The sequence below is a fragment of the Cheilinus undulatus genome, linkage group 7 (genome assembly GCF_018320785.1).
Source record: "Cheilinus undulatus linkage group 7, ASM1832078v1, whole genome shotgun sequence".
Taxonomy (NCBI): Eukaryota; Metazoa; Chordata; class Actinopteri; order Labriformes; family Labridae; genus Cheilinus; species Cheilinus undulatus.
The window spans coordinates 20,704,752-20,724,458 of NC_054871.1; the positions used below are offsets into that span (position 1 = coordinate 20,704,752).

The 19,707-nt window shown below is 38.7% G+C and overlaps 1 protein-coding gene across 8 annotated transcripts in view; it reads right to left on the reverse strand.

The window, feature by feature from the left end:
* Positions 1-857: 857 nt before the first annotated feature.
* camsap2a (calmodulin regulated spectrin-associated protein family, member 2a) overlaps positions 858-19,707 on the reverse strand; it is a 69,752-nt gene continuing 50,902 nt past the window's right edge. For 3 of the 8 annotated variants that reach the window (XM_041791246.1, XM_041791244.1, XM_041791249.1), the window contains 12 exons: positions 18,080-18,176; positions 17,784-17,880; positions 16,197-16,228; positions 15,993-16,062; positions 13,407-15,537; positions 10,867-11,003; positions 9,061-9,284; positions 8,398-8,494; positions 7,710-7,775; positions 6,506-6,621; positions 6,080-6,198; positions 858-3,469 (listed from right to left, as the gene is read on the reverse strand). In XM_041791246.1, coding sequence (XP_041647180.1) covers positions 3,164-3,469; positions 6,080-6,198; positions 6,506-6,621; positions 7,710-7,775; positions 8,398-8,494; positions 9,061-9,284; positions 10,867-11,003; positions 13,407-15,537; positions 15,993-16,062; positions 16,197-16,228; positions 17,784-17,880; positions 18,080-18,176 — 3,492 coding nt within the window. In that variant the 3' untranslated portion in view covers positions 858-3,163. The remainder of the gene's footprint in view (positions 3,470-6,079; positions 6,199-6,505; positions 6,622-7,709; positions 7,776-8,397; positions 8,495-9,060; positions 9,285-10,866; positions 11,004-13,406; positions 15,538-15,992; positions 16,063-16,196; positions 16,229-17,783; positions 17,881-18,079; positions 18,177-19,707) is intronic. The other 5 variants (XM_041791251.1, XM_041791248.1, XM_041791250.1 and 2 more) reach the window with 3 other exon arrangements.

A 19,707-nucleotide genomic window follows, 5' to 3' on the forward strand; every position in this document is an offset into this window, starting at 1 on the left:
ATCTCATATAGCTCAGTGGACAAGGCAAAAATCCCCCGCTCCTTGTGTTATTCAACATTTACCTTTTCACTGTCCTTCTATTTCCTTTTCAATCCATAACAAGATCCTTTTTTCTTTGAAAGCAGGTCTGTATCCAAACAGGAAGTCAGTAACCCCTAGTTCAAGGTGCTAAAAAATCCAAGATGACGCAAAACAGTTTTAAATACAAAGTAGTCAAATTTTACAATGCAATCAAAAGGATGTGATTAATCACAATTAACTAAAGAAATTGAAATTAATCAGAGATGATTTTTTTCAACATTTTGTCAGCCCTATGAGTGTGATCCTTTTTTTCAAAGCAGAATGTATTTAAGTTTCTGTTGTGACATGAAACTATCACTTATACACAATAAAGTTTCTACAATTTATGAGAAATTATTTTGCATGCAGTCTCATGTGCATGTTAACCTTTACAGACTTTTTCAGGATCTGGTGCACAGCTGGAGCTTTAGGAACTCCATAGATTGACACTGATCAGAATTACAGTTCTTCTATTAGTCAAAAATGAAATGAATGACTCCAACATGCTTAACCAAGGGTTATCCTCTTTCTTTTTGTAATGATAGATATTTTTGATTTTAGATGATACTGACATACATTTTTTAGGAAGTCATAATAGTGATTTAAGTAGCCTGACTATACATACAGATCTACTGTATGTCCACACAAAAGATATGTAAATAAAACACTTCAGCTTATTGAGGATAATGTAAAAGCTCAATCTAAATGCTGTTTTCTTACACAGAAGCTAATGCTCCAAAATATTTTCTATAAATTTGAGGGGGACAAAGAGAAATACATACTTGTAAGAAACAGATAAATAAATGTTACTCCACCACATCAAACAGTCAGTTAACTATAATTTTATGAATCAAACTGAAACCATAGTTATCTTATCAGCCCTTTCATGCATTCAAATGGAAATGATATTAATTACTCGCAGCCACATAAATGCTGAGGCCATGCTTAACTTTATTAAATGCAAAAATAAAAGATAAAAAATAAAAGAAACAAAAAAAAAGACACGTTCAGCAATACTTTGAATGACAGCACAGCGTCTCACAGACAAAATGAGTCATCATAGTGAAGAGAAATGAGCCCACATGAACACACTGTACAATATTATTACACTTTAAATAATTGTTAACCTTGGCCTGAAGCAGCCAGAAGCAGATGGAAGGATTCATTATGGGCCAATCCATCCATAGAGAAATACTTCCCTAGATTACATTGTCAAAATCATTAACAAGCTCCCTTTTGGTTGTAAATACACCCCAACCCCTAAATCAAAATCAAAGCACCAATTCAGCATCTTTGTGTTTGACAGAAATCATACCTGCAGATTGAGTTGATCTGACACCCAGTGGCAAAAAAGGACATGATACTTACACCCGTGAAACTCTTCACTGAGTCTCTACCCGTATGCAGGAACAAGGATCTGCCCTGTTCTGCTTTGCATTATTTTGTCAAATTCATTTTCTTTAGACTAGACAAAGGAAAACTCAGAAATTTACAGAATTTCTGCCCTACTAAGGGCATGTTGCATCCATAGGTGACAAACAAATATGTTGCTAATGCTTGTTTTTCCACACACTGTTTCAACATGGTTCTCATGTTGAGCAGTAGATGTACAGATGTGTGAAAATGATTAAACCCATTCCAACAGTGTGGCCATTTTCCTCTTACTAAATGCACTATAAAATGTGCTGACTACAATTCGTGTTTACCAGCTGTTTTTTAAGTTCCTTAGATTTCCAAACTTTGTTAGAATGATGGAGCTGTGAACAATTAAATACTTTTTGTCAAAAAGTAACAATTTAATTTTGTATCTAGATATCTAAATGAAGAGGAATACTTGTTCTTGAAAATCTGTTATAGTCCTAAAACTATTGGGTGAGTGTTTAATGTGTGTGATATAATGCAAAAATCCTACATGGTACAGCAGCAGGAAGCTTTTCAAAATAAAAACACAAATACTGAGCTGTATGTATTAGCAGCACAAATGATCTATAACACTGGTTCTCACTCTTTTTAGCTGAGTCATTGTCACTCTGCATAAAAAATCCAAATTCAAATTTGACCCTGAAGAGATTTTTTATGTTTATTCTTCAGTTCTTTGTAAATACTCAAACACATCCCTAGGCTGCGTTAGGGTTATAGGCGTTCACTCTCTAGCACTCATCCAATCCGATTCTGCCACAACCTTGTTTGACCAATCATCATGCACCTGTTATATTTTAAATTCTCTCTTTCAAAGTCAGCCTGTCGTTTCAGTATGGACACTGCAACCCTCCTCCACCCCAGCCACCTCCATTCAGTTAATCAGCATATAGTTCAGATCCACACAGGTCTGTAGGTTTTCTTCCAACAGGTTGAGAACCAGTGATCTAGAGTAAAATCTGCCATCCTTCAAACTCACTTTCTTAAAAAGAGTTGTAAAAAAGCTGAAACCGTTTTGCTTTGTTGAGCTGAACACATATATACTGTGCGGCTAACACTAGCTGTATGCTATTACTTTTTGGCCCTTTGTAGTTTTGCGTACCATAATATACAAACTGCTTTACCCACATACTAAAAACAAAAGGTTCCTCCAAATACAAAAAAATCCCTCTATACATATGCTGTTATACAATCACCTCATTGCACTCGCACTCTAAAAGAAAACGCACATAAGGCCACACATCAACAGAGTAACGCAAACAAAACGTTTCTGTACATGAATTAAAAACATTCAGTGCTTCAGCGTACCTAATCAATGTCCTAGCATTCATACTGTCTCTTTTTTGAAATTTGGCACATAATCGACAAAAAACAACACTCGCACATGCCTTCATTAAAGGATTCAAACATGACAATCTCTAAAAACGTAATAATCATTTACATTATTATTCAACAGTAGCGTACATTCCAGTTGTTCTTTGAGTGCTATCATGTCCAGTCCAGAGTAAGGAGAAAAAAAGGACAGGAATGCAATGAGAAAAAACAAACATAAAAAAACCAAATATGCATTCATCTAACTGGCATTGCAGGTGCTTGAATCTTTATGGATATGTACAGTGAAGTGCAAATTGAAATAGGTTTGTTCCATTTGAAGGGGAAATGATAATCAGGACGTCAAGTTCCATTAGGACTGGGCAGGCACTACTTTTTTCGGGGTAGCTGGCTTCTTGGTCTGCCAGAGGTGGTTGTGGATCGTCACGGCGTCCACACTGGCTGACATGGTCTTGGCTGGTATCTGACTGAACTGCTTCTTGTCCGAGTTGTACTTGTAGAGGCCGTCGATCATCTTGCGCGTGATGCTCTTGGGGCCGATGCCCGCCAGCTTGTTGATCTCCTCCGTCTCGGGGTAGTAGGTGTAGAGGGAGCGGAACTGGCAGCCGCCGTCTCGGAACAGAACCAAGAAATTGTTGGCCTCTGATTTCTCCATTTCCTTTAAAGGTCAGGGGAGAAAAGCTAATTAGATACAGCATGAAGGTCAGACAGACTCAAAGCTTTAGTGAGGAGTTTTTAGTTGGTTAAGAAACAGACTGAAATATATGAGAACACCTCTCTATGACAACCTGAAGCAACAAAGACCGCCAGCAAGAAGAAAGATCATTTCTGTATTATTTTGCCCACAGGGGGTGCCATAATTGACAAAAAGTTTCTCACAGGAACCTATAAACTTTAAGTTTTTCTTTCAATAATGTAGAATGAGTTTACCCACTGATGCCCATTGTCCACTCTGGACCCTGCAAAACTCATTAAATTGTATTTCTTTTTTATTTTTGACAAAGATGTGTATTTTTGAGTCAGAGCATTATCAGATATAGAAGACCTACAATTATTTATAGAACAAAAATGCAAAAAAAAAAACATGTCTCCTTTTTTGACCGACTTAAACAAGTTATAACCACAAATTTTGATCGCAAGGCAACAGAAAAAATGCATTGTTTAATTCAATTCGCAGACCAGGTCTCACTTTTGTACTTCTTTTGATTTTACATCAGCGCCACTTTTCCATGTTTATATCATGTTGAGCAGTTTAGTAAATATGAGATAGTTATGTACATGACTGATCTTTTAAAACAGTGATTCTCAAACAGGCCCCAAGGGGGGTCCCAGAGCTGTTTCTAGTGGGTTGCAAAGGTGCAAGCTCTAAGCAGCATACACATTTTTTAACTCTGTTTTGTCCATTGACCAAGTATATTTTGATTGTTTTCGCAAGATCTAAACTTATTTAATTTTTCTGGGGGTAGCAAAACTTATTAACCTAATTTTAGTGTGTTAATTTCTTAAAATGTCAAGAAAACAACCAAAATTTACACCTTACCATGGGGTATGGGAATAAAACACAGGGTATTCATCCATGTTAGGTTAGGGTTTCTATTATGACATGCTTGTCCTGTCTCTCTGTTCAGTAATGTTTTGATATATACATAGTAAAAACTTTAAGGTTTGTTGCTAAATTAATTTAAGCTGTTGAACATGTGTTGCTCATTCAAGGGGTGTATGTCCTTATTCTAGACCAGCTGAGAACCACTTCTGTTATCATTTTCTGTCTTTGTTACAAAGCAAAACCTAATTTTACTTATTGCCCTTGGTGAGACACAGTATGGAAATAGTTGGTGGGAGGGTTTTAAAATAGACCTCCTCACCCCAAACTGTAAATTCTTAAACAAGTTTACTTGACTAACCTCAATGACGAAGAACCAGGCTTTCCAACTTTACTACTTCTGTTCAACAGTCACTGATTTTGTAAACAGCTGTTGTATAACTATACAGCTGCATATTTTAATGTCTAGTAGTACAACTCATAAGAGAACTTTCATTGTCACACAGCTTAAGCATTACTTGAGTCCAAGCTTTGTTAAAGCTGTTTACACATGCTCATACAAAAATCTCAACACAATTTCAGAAAGACTTCTTCAAACATCTCATACATACACCTCACAGCATTAGTTATCCCAAGGTGTACGAGTTAGACAAAGATACATACTCTCCCAAACGGCACTAAAATGACAGTTTTTTTCTTTCCATCAATGCTTCCTATAGTTCGAAATCTTCACAAAATCGATGAAAAGTGGAGAAGAACAGAGCAGATAAAAAAACTTAATGTAGCAGTGTTCACATACAGTGCTTAATAAATTTATTAGACCACTTGTCATATTTGTCTCAGAGACCATCCGGTATCATGAAGTGCTTTAATGCAGACTCTTTCATTTTCAGTGAGCTCTCCACGTTTTACCATTTTGAACAGGAACGAGGAATTTCAAACTGAATTCACCCAAATTTAAGCCGGCTCACTGGGCTTCTCTGAGAAGTCAGAAATTAATCAAGCATAAAATTCAACCACTAAAACTAATTTTTCTCTTCGGGAATGCAAGTAAATAACTATAATTTAACATATTAATCAAAAAACATTAACGTGCTTTACTATTTTGTCAGTTTTTTGTAAATCAGTAAATTTGAAAATTCATGGATAACAATAATAACTATATTTTAGCATTAAAAATATCATTTGGGTTAAAGAGCTTCTACATATTGGTGTATTAACCATTGCAGAAACATAAAAAATGATTTTGGTAATTACCAATGCTGTTAATTTAGGGCAGCTGTGGCATAAACCTTGCTTTGGTTAGGGTTAGGGTGGTCTAATAGATTTGTTAAGCACTGTATATAAAAAGGGATTGTATGTGCGATATAGTCTATAAAGTCATAAACCAGCAGTGGGACATCAAAGTCTCAGCCCCCTCCAGCTCACTCTTTTAAGTCCTGACCTCATGTATAAAATCTACTAGGCGACTGGCAGGAAAAGGACTGGGTAGAGTCAGAGTGAGTATTTACACATGCAGCTCACTATAAAAACTCCAAGTATCATCAGAAGTCTTAGGCATATTTGAATTGTGCCTATGATCTTTGACTATATCTACTTTTTAAGGATGTATCTTATTTTCAGATCGTTAAAAATATGCAAGAAAGTAGAGGGAGAGACTTTTCTTACATATCATCAAAGTTAACTCAATCCCTCATACAGTTCCTTAAGCTTCCTTCTGCTTACCTCCAGGATCTTGTTCTTTTGGCCCTCATTAACCTTGCCTGCCAGGCAGCAGTGGGCCAGAGCGTTCTGGATGATGTGCTTGTTGGATTTGGCACTGGGCTCCTTGTACAGCTTTGGTCCTGCAAAGAGAACAGAGAAGAGATAACTGGGGATGAGACTGTTGTCATGGCAACTCCTCCAGTTATGTCAAAGAAAAGGCGTCCCTCCCTATTTATACTCTCCATAAATCATTTATGGCGATTTCTACTCTTAGTATATCCATGAGCTGGTGAGTAGACTGACTAAGAATTCAGTTTTTGCTCCAGAAAAACTACAAAGACGGGAATGAAGCTTAAGGATGACTAATATAAGGGAAAAAACCTAAAACAATTGTTAAAGCTGAAGGCATTACCTTGCTAACCTGTGGTATAAATGATATGTCTTTACCTGTGTACTCTGTGTTTGATGTAACAGAGGAGGTTGTGGACGCATTTTCCCAGTCCTTTTCTCCATTCCTGCTGCTGGAGCGGCTCGGAGACAGGAAGCCATCTGCTGAATCTGGCCTAAAAACACCAACATACATACACATAATAAATTAGATCACCTTTGGGCTTTGGTGGTGTTTTTGAACACTCAGCAAATTACACTGTAGGCAGGGCAGGAAACTGCTCAATGTTTTGAAATAGAGTTAAAATTAATCCTTCCAGCCATAACAAAGGAGCAGCACTTGTCAGTATTTCCACCCTGCCTACATCATGTTTGTGTAGATTAATCCTTTACTGCAGAGGAAACTGTGCACTAGCTCAGCAAACAGCTCACTTTCGGTGTTATGTTACAGTACATCCTTGCAGAAAATACCAAAGAAGCAAAGCGTGCAGGCACAGGCAGTGAGTGCAGTGAGGTAAGGTACGGTGGTGCATTTAAGGTCAAAAGAGGTCAATCAATGACACTGCAGCATGTGGCATTTACTTGTCCCTTTTTTATGACTGCAGATGCAATATGTATTCACTTTACATAGTGCATTGGGAATTTCACATTTATTTATAGTGATAAGTGCTTATTTCCCTTGGAATATGCTGCATATATAAATTTATTAATTCTCTATCAGCTATAAGTTGAATTCAATTTAAAAAAAACATTTAAAGTGAGAATTAAACCTTTCAAAAATTGATTGTTCAAATAACAACCCAGGGCAGCACAAGATAATACAAGACATTTTTTTTCGCACGCACAGTTTCCATGTGTTTTCCAGGACTGGGAAATTGGCAACTGTTTTTCAGGTTTTCTAGGACTTGTGGGAACCATGATTGCATTTTCTTAGATTTGTACAACAAAACAGGTCTGTGACTGAGTAGATCTAATCAAGTAACTCTGCTTTGTTTTTTGTCAGGTGCTGAAAAGTCAGAGCAGGGATGTAAAGTAACAAGAGCAAAGCAGCTGAGTAAAAAAAAGAGAAGTGGTAGTTAAGTGGTGAAGCATAGCATTTGAACATAAAGATAAACATAAGAAAATGTGCTGTTTTTGCTATGAGTGCTCATTCAATCCCTGATAAAAACCCAGCGTGCAGGCAGGGCTTCAGAGAGGGATTGGTTTCAGGACAGTGTGAAGTGCCTTAAGGTTTTACCTCCAACTGTGCCAAGAAGAAACTAACCTTCTCCTTCTTAGTTTAGGAGAGCTCAGAAAGTAGAAGAGACCGCCAGAGGCTAAACTAGAACTTCTGGCGTGTATGAAACAGCAGGAAAAGAAGTGTTTAAAGAGGAAAGAGTAAAGAAGAAGTGTTACACCTTAAAAATTGAGTTAGATGGAAAAATCAGCAAGAAATACAACAGTAAAACACCATTGTTAGATACTTATTTCAGAATTTTGGCATTTAAAAAAAAATCATATCCAAGTAGTTTGGACTAGACAGGCTTGTAACCAACAGTCTGATACTAGACACCAAATGCTACATCTTTAATAAGACTTGGAATTCAATTTGGTGAGGGCACCAATTTTCTGCCCTGTTTCATTCAGTACATGCATGCATTTACTCAATACATTATGCATGGATTCATGCTCATCTACAAGGACTAAGAACCTGTAATTCTTTAAGCCCAGAAAACCTGGTTAAAATGAGGAATTATTCACACTATAAGTAGTGTCTCATTTCTGCGTTAGGACCTCAAAATTATCTGAATTTTACCCTTATGATACTGCAACCCATGCACTTAATATGTAAGTATAAGCACAAAAAATTAGCTGTTTAATTCTTTGCTTATTCATTATCATGTCTCCTAAAGTAAGAGACTTTAAAATGTCTTGAAACTTGTAACAGTTATATAAAAACAAAAACATCTCACCTTGGCGCCCTCTTCTCAGAGTGGACACTGTCGCTGTCTCCAAGGTTGAGGGAAGCGAGGGACAAGCTGGAGACTGAAAAGACACGTTGTCGTGAACCTGGATGAAAGATGAGATGTGGCACAGCACGACACGGTTACACAGACACAATGACTAACAACAACACCAGGCTGTCTACTTTGTTTTGTGCCAACCCTGTCACTGAGCAATGCATCTGCAGTGTTAGGACAAAGATCAACCCTGACATCTTGTTGTATACACAGATTTTTTATAGAGATGTTTTGTAATACATGCAAGCAAAAACATGTATTAAAAGAATTATACTGACTGATTTAACTGATATTTAAAAAACATACAAACATACAGTAGTGATGCATTGCTGCAGCTGTTTATGCAGTTTAACTCTGGTAAAATAATTAGAAGACTCTGAATTTAATATAGTTTGATTGTTTTTTGTTGATTTAAACAAATATTAATTTAGATAAGGCAAATCAGATAAAGAGTTTGATACTTCTTTATATAAGAAAATATCTTTTAAGATACGTTTGAATGTGTTAAAATGTGCTTTTGAACCGTTTTGGCACAAAGTAAAGAGGCAGAAGGACACACATTGGACAGATGGGGTGACCATGACCTCTTTGAGAGTGAGTCGTCTCCATGGTTACCTGTAGCAGCTCTGACTGGCGTTTTTGGGGAGTCCACGCTGTCACGATGGATGGACTTGGGCCGCCCCCGCCTTTGTTTGGCCCCGGTGGCTGGTCTAGATTTGATGATCGTGTCCATGTCCTCCATCAGCTTCAGCTGCTTCCTCCTGAGATACTCCTGTTTGATGAATTCCCTCCTCGCCTTGTCTTCCTCCTTCCTGATGCGCTCCTCTTCAGCTTTGAGTCTGTGCAGAGAAGGCACAGGGATGGAAAGGAAAGGAAATCAGTGTAAGCAAATACTGACAGAGTTGAATGTTTAATTGTTATTTAAAAACATTGTTATTAGTCATGTGCATGATTTTCTCTGCTTTACTGTTAGCTTTCACAAATGTGGCTGCTTGTTTATGTCTGCATCAGTTGCACTGTAATTAAAGGTAAAAATGCCTATGACAAATAACTGAAAAATAAATAAATAAATGAATGTAGGTGAACAAATGCTGTAGTTATATGGATGAAAACACACAAATGGACTAAATCAGTATCAAATATTGAAGATTTTTTTTGTTTTATTTATTTTATGAAGCTATAAAGGAATTAAAATTTCTAATCTCAATTTATTGCTGAATTTTTCTGGTTATTTGTGATTAAATCTGAATTCATTTGCATTTCAAGACATTTCTTAAGTCCACATTGACAAAGTAAAGCCATTTTTTTTTACCAGTTCCTTGATTTGGTGATAAAATAAATGCAAAGAGATGCACCATATGATTTTAACCTTTAGATTTACTTGATTGTGTGCTGCACCGTTACAACAGTGGGGTCTGAAACCGTGACAAAGAGGTAGGAGACAGCTTCAAAGTATTTATTCTGTGATTTCTCTAAAAAATGACTTACTGTTGTCCAGTTATCCTCAGTTAATGAGGCAGAATTTATACTTCCTTGCAGTTCCAGTTTATTTTGTTTCCTTGTGCAAGTAACCTAGGGAAACTACAAGATTTTGATTCTTATGCTTTTACTTTGTGATCTGCACTATCTTCAGCTGAGTACTTTACCTCTCGTTCAGGTAAAAAGAAAGTGTATAGCTTCAATTAGATGATGACATTAACTGTGATGAAGCTAATGACAACAGCTAAAGGGAATGAAAAAAGGTACATTTTTGATACCCCAAAATGCAGATTACTTATGACTTGTCTACAGTTTTTTTTAAGTGAAATGAGACCTCAAAGGAGCAGCAGTGTACTTATTTTATATCACTGTGAAAACAGGAAGATGTTAGTTTCACAGTAGCTTAACTATGTGAACAAAATAAGATGTGCTTAATGCAATTGTAATATCCTAATGCTGACAGTCCTTCTTAAAATTCTACATCTTTTGTTTTTGGATAGCAGGTTATATAACATGGCACTGAGACAATCCTTAAATTAATCCTTCAATTAATCAGATTTGCTAAAACAGGACAAACTCTGGATCCTTGGACACTTCTTAATTTTTTTCATTTCTAAAAAATAAATGAAAACATCAAGCCCTACTGTTTTACTTTTTTGAAGAGCAAACTAACAATTTTTCAGTCTAATAGTGTCCTGTTGTAATGTATATTGTTTTTAAGGTTTAAAAAAAGAAGCATGAATAAAAAAAGATACAAAGCAAGAGTAAAAGAAAATTTGGCATTTTTGTTTCAAGCACATTCAAAAAAGGATTGCATATTTATTCATCTGTCTACATTACAATAATATACTTTTGCTAGAATAAACTCAAGTACTCTCATTACTGTACTCCTGTATTAGAGTACTTTGTAGGTGTGTTTGTTTTCCAGGTAAAACAACATACCGAGCTTCCTCCTTCTTCTGCTCCAGCTCAGCCTCCTGCTGCATCTTCCTTTGCTGCGTCTCCTTCTCCCTCCTCATCCTTTTCTCCAGCAGCGCTGCTCTTTTTTGAGCCATGTTCTCCTCGGCCTTTCCATCCTCCTGAGTCATGGAGAAACAATGTCTGTCACTGTTACTGTTCCTCTAAAAATGTTTTAATCTATTTTATCTGGTATAATTAACAAAATAATCCAAATCACGTGCAGTTCACATTAAGGTTAATTTTCCTTTGTTATAAATAAGATGGCAGAAGGGCTACCAAAGGAAATAACAGTGAGCCAGTGAGGGTGCAATCCTCTGTATTATTTATAGACACTTTAAGAATGCACTTCTGCTACTACAGATTTTAATTGGTACTCTCTGTACTATGGGGCCACAGGAAACCATTTCCATTTCTCTTATTGCATGGATATTTGGCAGTCGTGAAGATGGTCTGCATAAAAACTTTTTTTTAAAGCAATGAGAGGAGACTTCAGAAGAATGGTTTGTCTAATGTTAGAGGTCAGACCTTCCACATGCTCTGTATTTTTTGCAAAAGAATCGCACCGTATCCCTAAAACCTAAATACAAAATTCAATCTGAAGTTAGTTGTTCCAGAGAAGGCACAGCAGGCTGATAATTTCAGCACAAACTGCTTCATTTCATGTCAACATGTGCCGCTCATTCCTTATCAGAATTGTCCTTCACAATCTATTCAGTTCTTCTCCAACCCCACATTTCCCCAGCTGTGCCTGAATTATTCACATCAGCCCCAGTTTTATGACCTACATCAAAGCCAGACTACATCTAGCATGCTATCTTACTACTCATGAAAGGGAAGATGACAGTGTTCTCAGTGGGCATGTTTTCCTGAACCATTCATAAGTTCATGGTAAGATTGAGACGAGTTCATCATAACAAACAAAAATAGCTGGATTAGGTTCAGATGCCTTAATATTTCTTCCCAAGCTGTGGTGCTACATTTTTAGTTTTTAAATGGCCAGTCTGCTTACAACAAAGGTCATAGTAGTTTGGGATTTTTTTCTTACTTTTTTAGTTTGTGCTTTTCAGTTTTAGTTTGGTTAAATTCATTTTTATAGCTGGTTTGTTAGTTTAGTTTTTAGCTTGTCAAAAAATGCTTCAATTTAGTTTTGCTTTAAGTTGTTGCATTGCTAGGTGTAGTAACTATAACTGGCAGCGTGTCCTTTGTCTGTGTCAATTTGCACGCCACACTGTTGCTTCAATCATCCTCGATACCTCTCGGAAGATTTCTTGGGTGTACTGGTTTGAAACTGGTGCCATGAAGAAATCATAAATATGAACAGATTTTCTGGCTATGAGCTCGTAAGAGTGAAAGAGCCGGAAAACAACTGGACTTTGTTGAAGCATGCCTCATTATCTCCGCCAAGGAGGTTATGTGATCAGGTGGGTTTGTTCGTTTGTTAGTTTGTTCGTTTGTTAGTTTGTTAGCAACATAACTCAAAAAGTCATGAACAAATTTTCATGAAATTTACAGGAAATGTCAGAAATGGCATTAGGACAAACTGATTAGATTTTGGGACTGATTCGGATCACCGTCTGGATCCAGGAATTTTTTTAAAGGATTCTTTACTATTGGGAGATAGGGCTAATAGCTGAGGTCTGCGCTGTTACCACTTCACACCAGGAGATGGCGGACATGAGTACCTTCAATCCCAGCAGCATGTTTTTGGTATCTTTCTATTCAAAGTTTTGGAGTTTATAGAGTTTGAAAGATGCACACCTGGTTGAGGAGACGAGTCGGAGCTTAACAGAGAGAAAGACTGAATTGTAGCAAGAATACTCACAATGCTGGGAGGAATAGAGGACTATTCCCCCTCTGCCATGACTTTTAGTTGTCTGGTGAGACCATGGGTGAGACTGTCAGTGCATCTGTTGGCTAGGCAGGCAATGCTTCCACCATGACAGTTCACGCGTAGCGAAGCCAATGCTTTGCTTCACCGTGACTCCACCCCACCGGGGAAGGAGTAATTGGCGAATTACGTTTTGGGAGTGATCCGGATCACTGTCTGGATCCAGGAATGTTTTTAAAGGATTCTTTACTGTTTGGAGATAGGGCTAATGGCAGAGGTCTGCGCTCTCTGAGTGCTTTTCTAGTTTTCATTTTAGTTTCATTTAATTTAAAAGGTTTGAACCTTTTAGTTTTCCTTTACTTGTTAGTTTTAGTAAACTAAAATGACCTTGGTTATGACACATGATTTATGAACTGCTTTTTTAATATCATAAATCATCATATTCGCTGTGTTTTGACTTTGTTTGTCTTCAATTCTGCTCTGTAGATTACATCTAGGGTTAAATTTATGCATCTTCAATTTCTTTTGAGGATAACCAAGGTTATGTTATTTATTTTTTGTTGTATTTATTAAATCAAAAGGAATTACCTACATATTTAGACAGTTATTTAGACATTCAGATATTCAAGTTAAAATGAAGTAGTTCAGATAGTTTTGTGTAACAGAGTGAAAGTGCTTTGACTCAACAGCCTACCTTAAAGAAGAAACCACGACACATCTTCTGTTCGTAATCCGACCCTTCCACAGTAACCTGCTGGGTCTCTGAATCATCTTCAAGAGTCAGATCCTCCAGAGGCTTCACCACTGACAGAGGAACCTCAATCAAGCTACTCTTGACTTGACTGGAGACCTCCTGTTTGGGAGGAATCTCTGTAGGTGTCACTGTAAAGGTCTCTACCACAGGATGGGCCAGAACCTCTGGAAATGATGACCCTATTGAAGGTTTGCGATCTGATGGCAGAACTTTCTGGTCAGCTGTTTTTGTGTCAGTAGATTGGCTGTGTACCTCTGTTTCCTGAGGTTTGGCTTTTGAACCTACTTCCGTCTGTTCTCTTTTGTTCTGCAGGCTGGGGGAGCTAGAAAGTGTGTTTGCTACACATATAGTGGTAAGCTCCTTCTCTGGCGAGAGTACTGGCTCAGTCTCCTTGTCTTTATCTTCATTTGAGGCTACTGTTGCTGGTTTGGCTGCTGGTTTCTCCCCCATGTAAACAAGGGAACAGGCTGAGGGCTGGCAGGGGGAAAATCGGCGTAACCTTGGGATGCTATCGACAGACTGGGGGGCCGTTAGGACTCGATTGTAAGGGGCAAGCTTTAGTTCATTAGGGCGAACTGTGCGTGGGTTACGTGAATGAAAGGAGGCAGATTTGCGTTTGATGCTAGTTGGAGAGCGGTGGGTGGAACGAGGGGAGTCGGCTGGAGAAGAAGGTCCTGAGGATCGTGTGACAGCTGCTGCACGACCGTGTTTTTGTGGTGATGGGGTTGTATGTGTAGCGGGGATTACCCACGCTTGCTGATGTTGTTGCTCCCTCATGGCCATGATCACTTCCTGCTGCTGAGCCAGTCGCTGCATCTCAGTCTGAAGAAAAGCTAACGAATGATTGAGCTTCTCTATAGAGCGAGTGTACTCGGTAAGGTCTACCTCGGTTGGCTGAACGTGGCTCGGCCCGCCTTCCTCTACTGCACTGGGTGACTTCGTCCAGCAGGAGGCTGTGCTGCTTTGCTCGGCCCCATCAGGTGTGTCTGCCTTGCTCCTCCCAAATTTAAAAGTAGGACTTGCTGCCTTGCCTTCTCCATCAGTTTTCCCTCCTTCTTCTCCACTAGCAGCACCATCTCCTTTTCTTTTAACCACATTGAGAAACGCTGAGTGGCCCATCTTTTGTCGATGTCGTGTGAAAGCAGCTTCCACTTTCTTCTTCTGTGCTTCAATGGCTTTACGTTTCTCTTCCAGCCTCATCCTCAGCTGTACCATCTCTGTAGCCATGACCTGAGCTGGATCATTAGGTGGCAGTTGCACAGGTGTGGGTGAAGGTTGAGCAGTAAGGGGTGGTGTGGTTTGTTGATGGACAGGGCTGTGCTCAGGAGTTGGGGCCCAAGAGACAGATAATGGAAGGTAACAGTCAGAGCCCTCTGGAGTGATCTTTAGGGAGCTGCTGCTGCCTCTCCCTGAGTCTGGTGCTGATGGATTTGTCTTCCTCATCTTCTGTTCGGCAAAGCTGGTCATCTTCACTCCTGAGGGGGATTTGCTTTGATTACTTGGGCAGGGGCTTGGAGTGTCCATATCAAGGTCCATGTTCACAGAGCAGTCTTTCAGAGAGGAATCCTCATCCAGCATGTCTTCTGTTCGGATATGGATGCCAGTGTCTACCTCGGTGGTGTCTGTGGTGCTCAGAGGCCCTTTGGAGTCTGACTCTGACACTGGCTCCAAGCCACAAGCACCTGCCCTGTGGTCCTGACTGTGCAGAAAGAAACCATTGTTGATCCCTTCCACTGGGGGCCTGTTTGGACTGTGGATAATCTCAAGGGCTTCCTCAATGGAGGGAGTCCGTGCCATGACGCCTCCATGCCCGTTGGGGTACGCTCGCCTACCAGGCTCCACACCAGCCAGGCTGTCTGGGCATCCCTCCTCTTCGATGCCGATACTCTGACCGTTTACTGGCTGGAAGGACAGGTTACGCTTCATTCCTCGGGGAAGGTGCTGGACCCTGAAGCCAGAACCATCATCAGTGCTGACGGACCTGACCATGCCACGCATGGAGGACAGAGGGGTGGGAGCAGAGTCATCTTTGTCGAAGGGGATGTCAAAAGACACTCCATAAGGCCCAGACCTTTAGAAAAAAACAAAAAATAAAAAATAATGATACTTTTTTTGTACTTCTCACACATTTGTTCATGGATATTTTAAAAAATTAAAATCTAACATCTTTTTTTGAAGACATGCAAGCTACTCAGCTCCAACATTTAAAAACATTAAAAATGTAAGATATAAGGTTTGAGGTGGCAGAAAGTTAAAAAAGAGTCTAGTGCAATCATTGCAGTCTGCAGCATTTATGCAAATTAAAAGCAAGGACAAGGGTAAAAGGTTTCTATAGTCGTCAAGGTATATTGTATATGTTACTATTGTTATTGTTATTAAGTCAGACACTCTTTCTATACAGGCTAACATTGCACCATAGGACATTAAAGTAAGCTACGTTTTGATTTTTTTAAGATCAACGCACTATAATGTTATGCACACACATGCTCGCAATCAGCACATGAACTTGGCAGCAAAATTACAAACCTTTTCTCTTTGGGCCAGGTGCCAAGGTTGCCATCAACAAAGGACATTGAGGTTGACCTCTTGATCTCACCTGGATGACACATGAAGGCAGAGAAAACAATAAAAACAGAAATCATATAAATAAGCTACTTTTTCACAGTATTCTTACTCAGTTAAGCAAATTCAGAAAACAAAAAAATTCATACAAAAAGAAAGAAACATCACCTGAGCTCCGAGGCTGGGGTCGGAGAGGCAAACTGCATAATGAGACAGAGAAAGAGAGAGAAGGTGAGAGTAGTTCATGTCATCTGAATTTTTACAGTTCAGCTGAAATTTAGCTAAACACTACCCACTTTTTTATTTTTTAGGGGCTTTTGTGCCTTTATTAGCACAGTGGATAGAGTCAGCACCAGGGATGAAAGAGCAGAGAATGGCAGGCTTTAAAGTGCTTAGAGTCAGGGTCAAACCCAGGCCACCTTTTCTGAGGACTACAGCTTCTGCTCAAGAGCCAAGCAACAGTCAGTAATCACTAACTGACCTGGCAGTCAAACACTACCTACTTTTACATAAACGACTTTATAAAAGGTTTAATTTACATGCATGTGCTTGGTTAAAGGATTATATATGACTATACTGATGTGTTCAAAATTGTTCTTTACTAGTTATATCAGTAACATTGTTAGCTAACATTGTTAGCTATTTGACTGGATTTGATGCCCATTTTTGAGCCCAAGACCCCATGGTGCGTTATATTTTGGATTCTTTACCATTAGTCGTGAAGAAGTGACAGCTTCTTTTAAAGGTTTTTGAGAGCCTCTCATTAACTTAACACAAAATGATAGTAAAAAAAATTTATGATGTCCTGTAGAGCCAAGAAATGCTGATTTTTTAACTGGTGATAATACATCATTGTGCAGATGAGCCAGAACACAGCAGCACATCTGGTCTTCACATTACCCAAGACAGCACACGTCACTCCACTGTTCATCTCCCTACACTAGCACTGAGTTGCAGCTTGCATCAAATTAAAAACTCTAATCACTGGTGACTGTTTACCTGGAATCCCTGATCAAGGTCCCTTTCTACTTTCAGGAGCCCGCTAAAGACCCAGCTCTTTAGAGAACACAATGCATTTACCTTGACTCTTCCCTGCTGTTGTCCCAAGTGGTAGAATGAGCCCCCCAAACAAAGTCTGCTCACAATGTCCCACTTCTGGGGGTTTTGCGCCTAGCTCTTTGTGACTTGGTGCTTTGGTCACTATTAATTGGTGATGACAAGTTAATTGATGGTGATGATGTGAAGTCTTGCATTAATGATTGGTTGTTTCATCGCTGATGTTTATCATTAAAATAAAATAAAATAAGGCTTCTACACACCATTTCCATTGCCTCTAAGACTGCATGGCAGCACTTTCGTCTGACTGGAATTGAAGCACTCAGTGGCATTTACTAATGTTCTTTCCTCCTGTCTAGATATTTGCTTGTATGGTAATTACTCTCTCATGTTTTGAACAAAGACATCTGCTAAATGACACTGTATCATTGTAACTGTGTCCTTGACAAGTAGATTAGTTTGCTCTTTCTTAAAGTGAGATGCTACAAACGCTCGTACCTGCATAGACTTTCAAGCCTCTTATTTGTAAGTTACTTACTTACATCACAACCTCAAGAAAAAGGTTTACTGTATAAGACTGTTCATCTCATGCATTTTTAAAACATTCCATAAATAAAATTAAAATTTTCATGTGCTTATACCACATAAAATTCACATTACATGGTTTCACTTAAAATATCATAGTTTGAACTAGTCTACCTGGGTCTTTCAGGACTCGGGGGTCTTTCCATGAAGCTCCTCTTTGTTGCTTTGGAGATGGGGACGGCTGGGATGCTCTTCAGCAAGGATGGGTGCTCTAAAGGAACACAACAAGGACAAACTGTGTTAACATAATAAAAAAGCAACATCAAACTGTACATTAGTTCTAACACTGTGGAAAAATGCACTTACAGGTAACCTTAAAATATTGATAAAAACAAGCACATCTGAAAAAATCCTTTTAGCACAAGTACAGATAATCTATTGATACTACATTGTTTGAATTTTAGTCTTACCTTTGCCTTCATTGTCCAGCAATCTTGGTTTCACAAAAGATGGCTTCACAACCTCAAACCACCAGAACAGCTCTGCCATGAACACCAGGTAGTTATTCTGAGAAAAAAAAATCAAACAGAAAAATAATAAGTCATTGAATTTCAGTCACTCAGAACAAAAAAAACATCTTAGAAATCTCAAATTTGCAAATTCATCAACACAACACCACTTTCCAGATGATCACCTATTTCTCCAGTAGGTGTCTCTGTCAACCCTTACACAGCACTCAAACAGAGGTGTATAGCTTGAGTCCTCCAGCTGCATATGAATAATTCACCAAAAGTGCCTCATTTTACAGAGAATTCTCTTAAGACAAAGATGCTTCATTGTACAACCAATAGAGGGTTATCTGCAAGGGGATCTACATCCATCTTCTTTCACCTAGGTGTTTAAATAACTAAGCAACATTTGGGTAAATAAAGGGGGCTTTCATCAAGAACAGGTTTACGTGATTAAAATCTTTGTTAGCTCGGCTGATGTGACAAACAACATGGTGTTTACATGCTACATAAGCTCATTTACTAACTACACGGTAATGTTAGTGGTACCTGCGGTGACAGGGAGGAGTGATTAAGGCATTAACCTAATTTATAAAATCGAGGGCAGTTATTTTTTGCTGTTCTCGATCACCCACATGCGATCCACGGGCAAACATGAGTATGATTGGGTAAGACATTTTAAAGGGATCTTTGCCACTGCTCTGTCAGGTAGGGTCCTCTTTAAAATTAGGTCAACATACAGTTGGTGGTCAAACTGCTTAAGGACCTACACGGCAAAATACCAACCAATGCTGTTATTTCCAGGGGTATTATATCTTTTTAGTAACAAGGGAAATAAAATGTCACTGCTACACATAATCATCCAGTCAAAGTTTGTTATGCTGTTAAACAGCAGTAGGTATTTAGTTATCAATGCATGTTTATATTTAAATATTATGGCTATACACGGTTTGGTTTCTCTCTAGTAAAATAAAAAACATTGTTTACAATTTCATGTGAAAAGACCAAGAATGATAAAAAAACCTACAAAGAAAATGTGTTGTAAAGTAAATACAGCCCATGCAGAATTAAATCACTTTCAAATATTCCAGGAATCAGTATTTTATTAGTTATTATGCTATACGGAGTTATTCTTGTGAACATGCCGGCACTCCTTCACAAAAGCACATGTGCATACATATGCAAAACGAGTGCGGCGCAGCAGGGACGACCTTGAGAAAACACGCCCCCTACCCGTCCTCGGTCTATGCTCTTCAGACAAAGACAATGCTGCATGGCTCAGCTCTAAAGATACCTGATTCACCTCATCAGCAACATTTTGCTCTGCCATGCTGCATTCACATCATACCTCCACCACTCATGCCCCGCACCCAGCTATATCCCAAAAGCACAGCAGGAGGGGCAGAAGCAATTAACACCAGAGGCAGTGGTTTCCCATGGGTGTTACTGCACCATTTTACTCCTTTTAGACCTTTCTTTTGTTTTTGCATTACAGCCGTGCTGCAAACGTGTGACAATGTCCATACCTTTTACAGCAACGAGCTGTGAGAAGCTGTAATGCACGTGATTACAAAAGTGTTTAAAGTTAA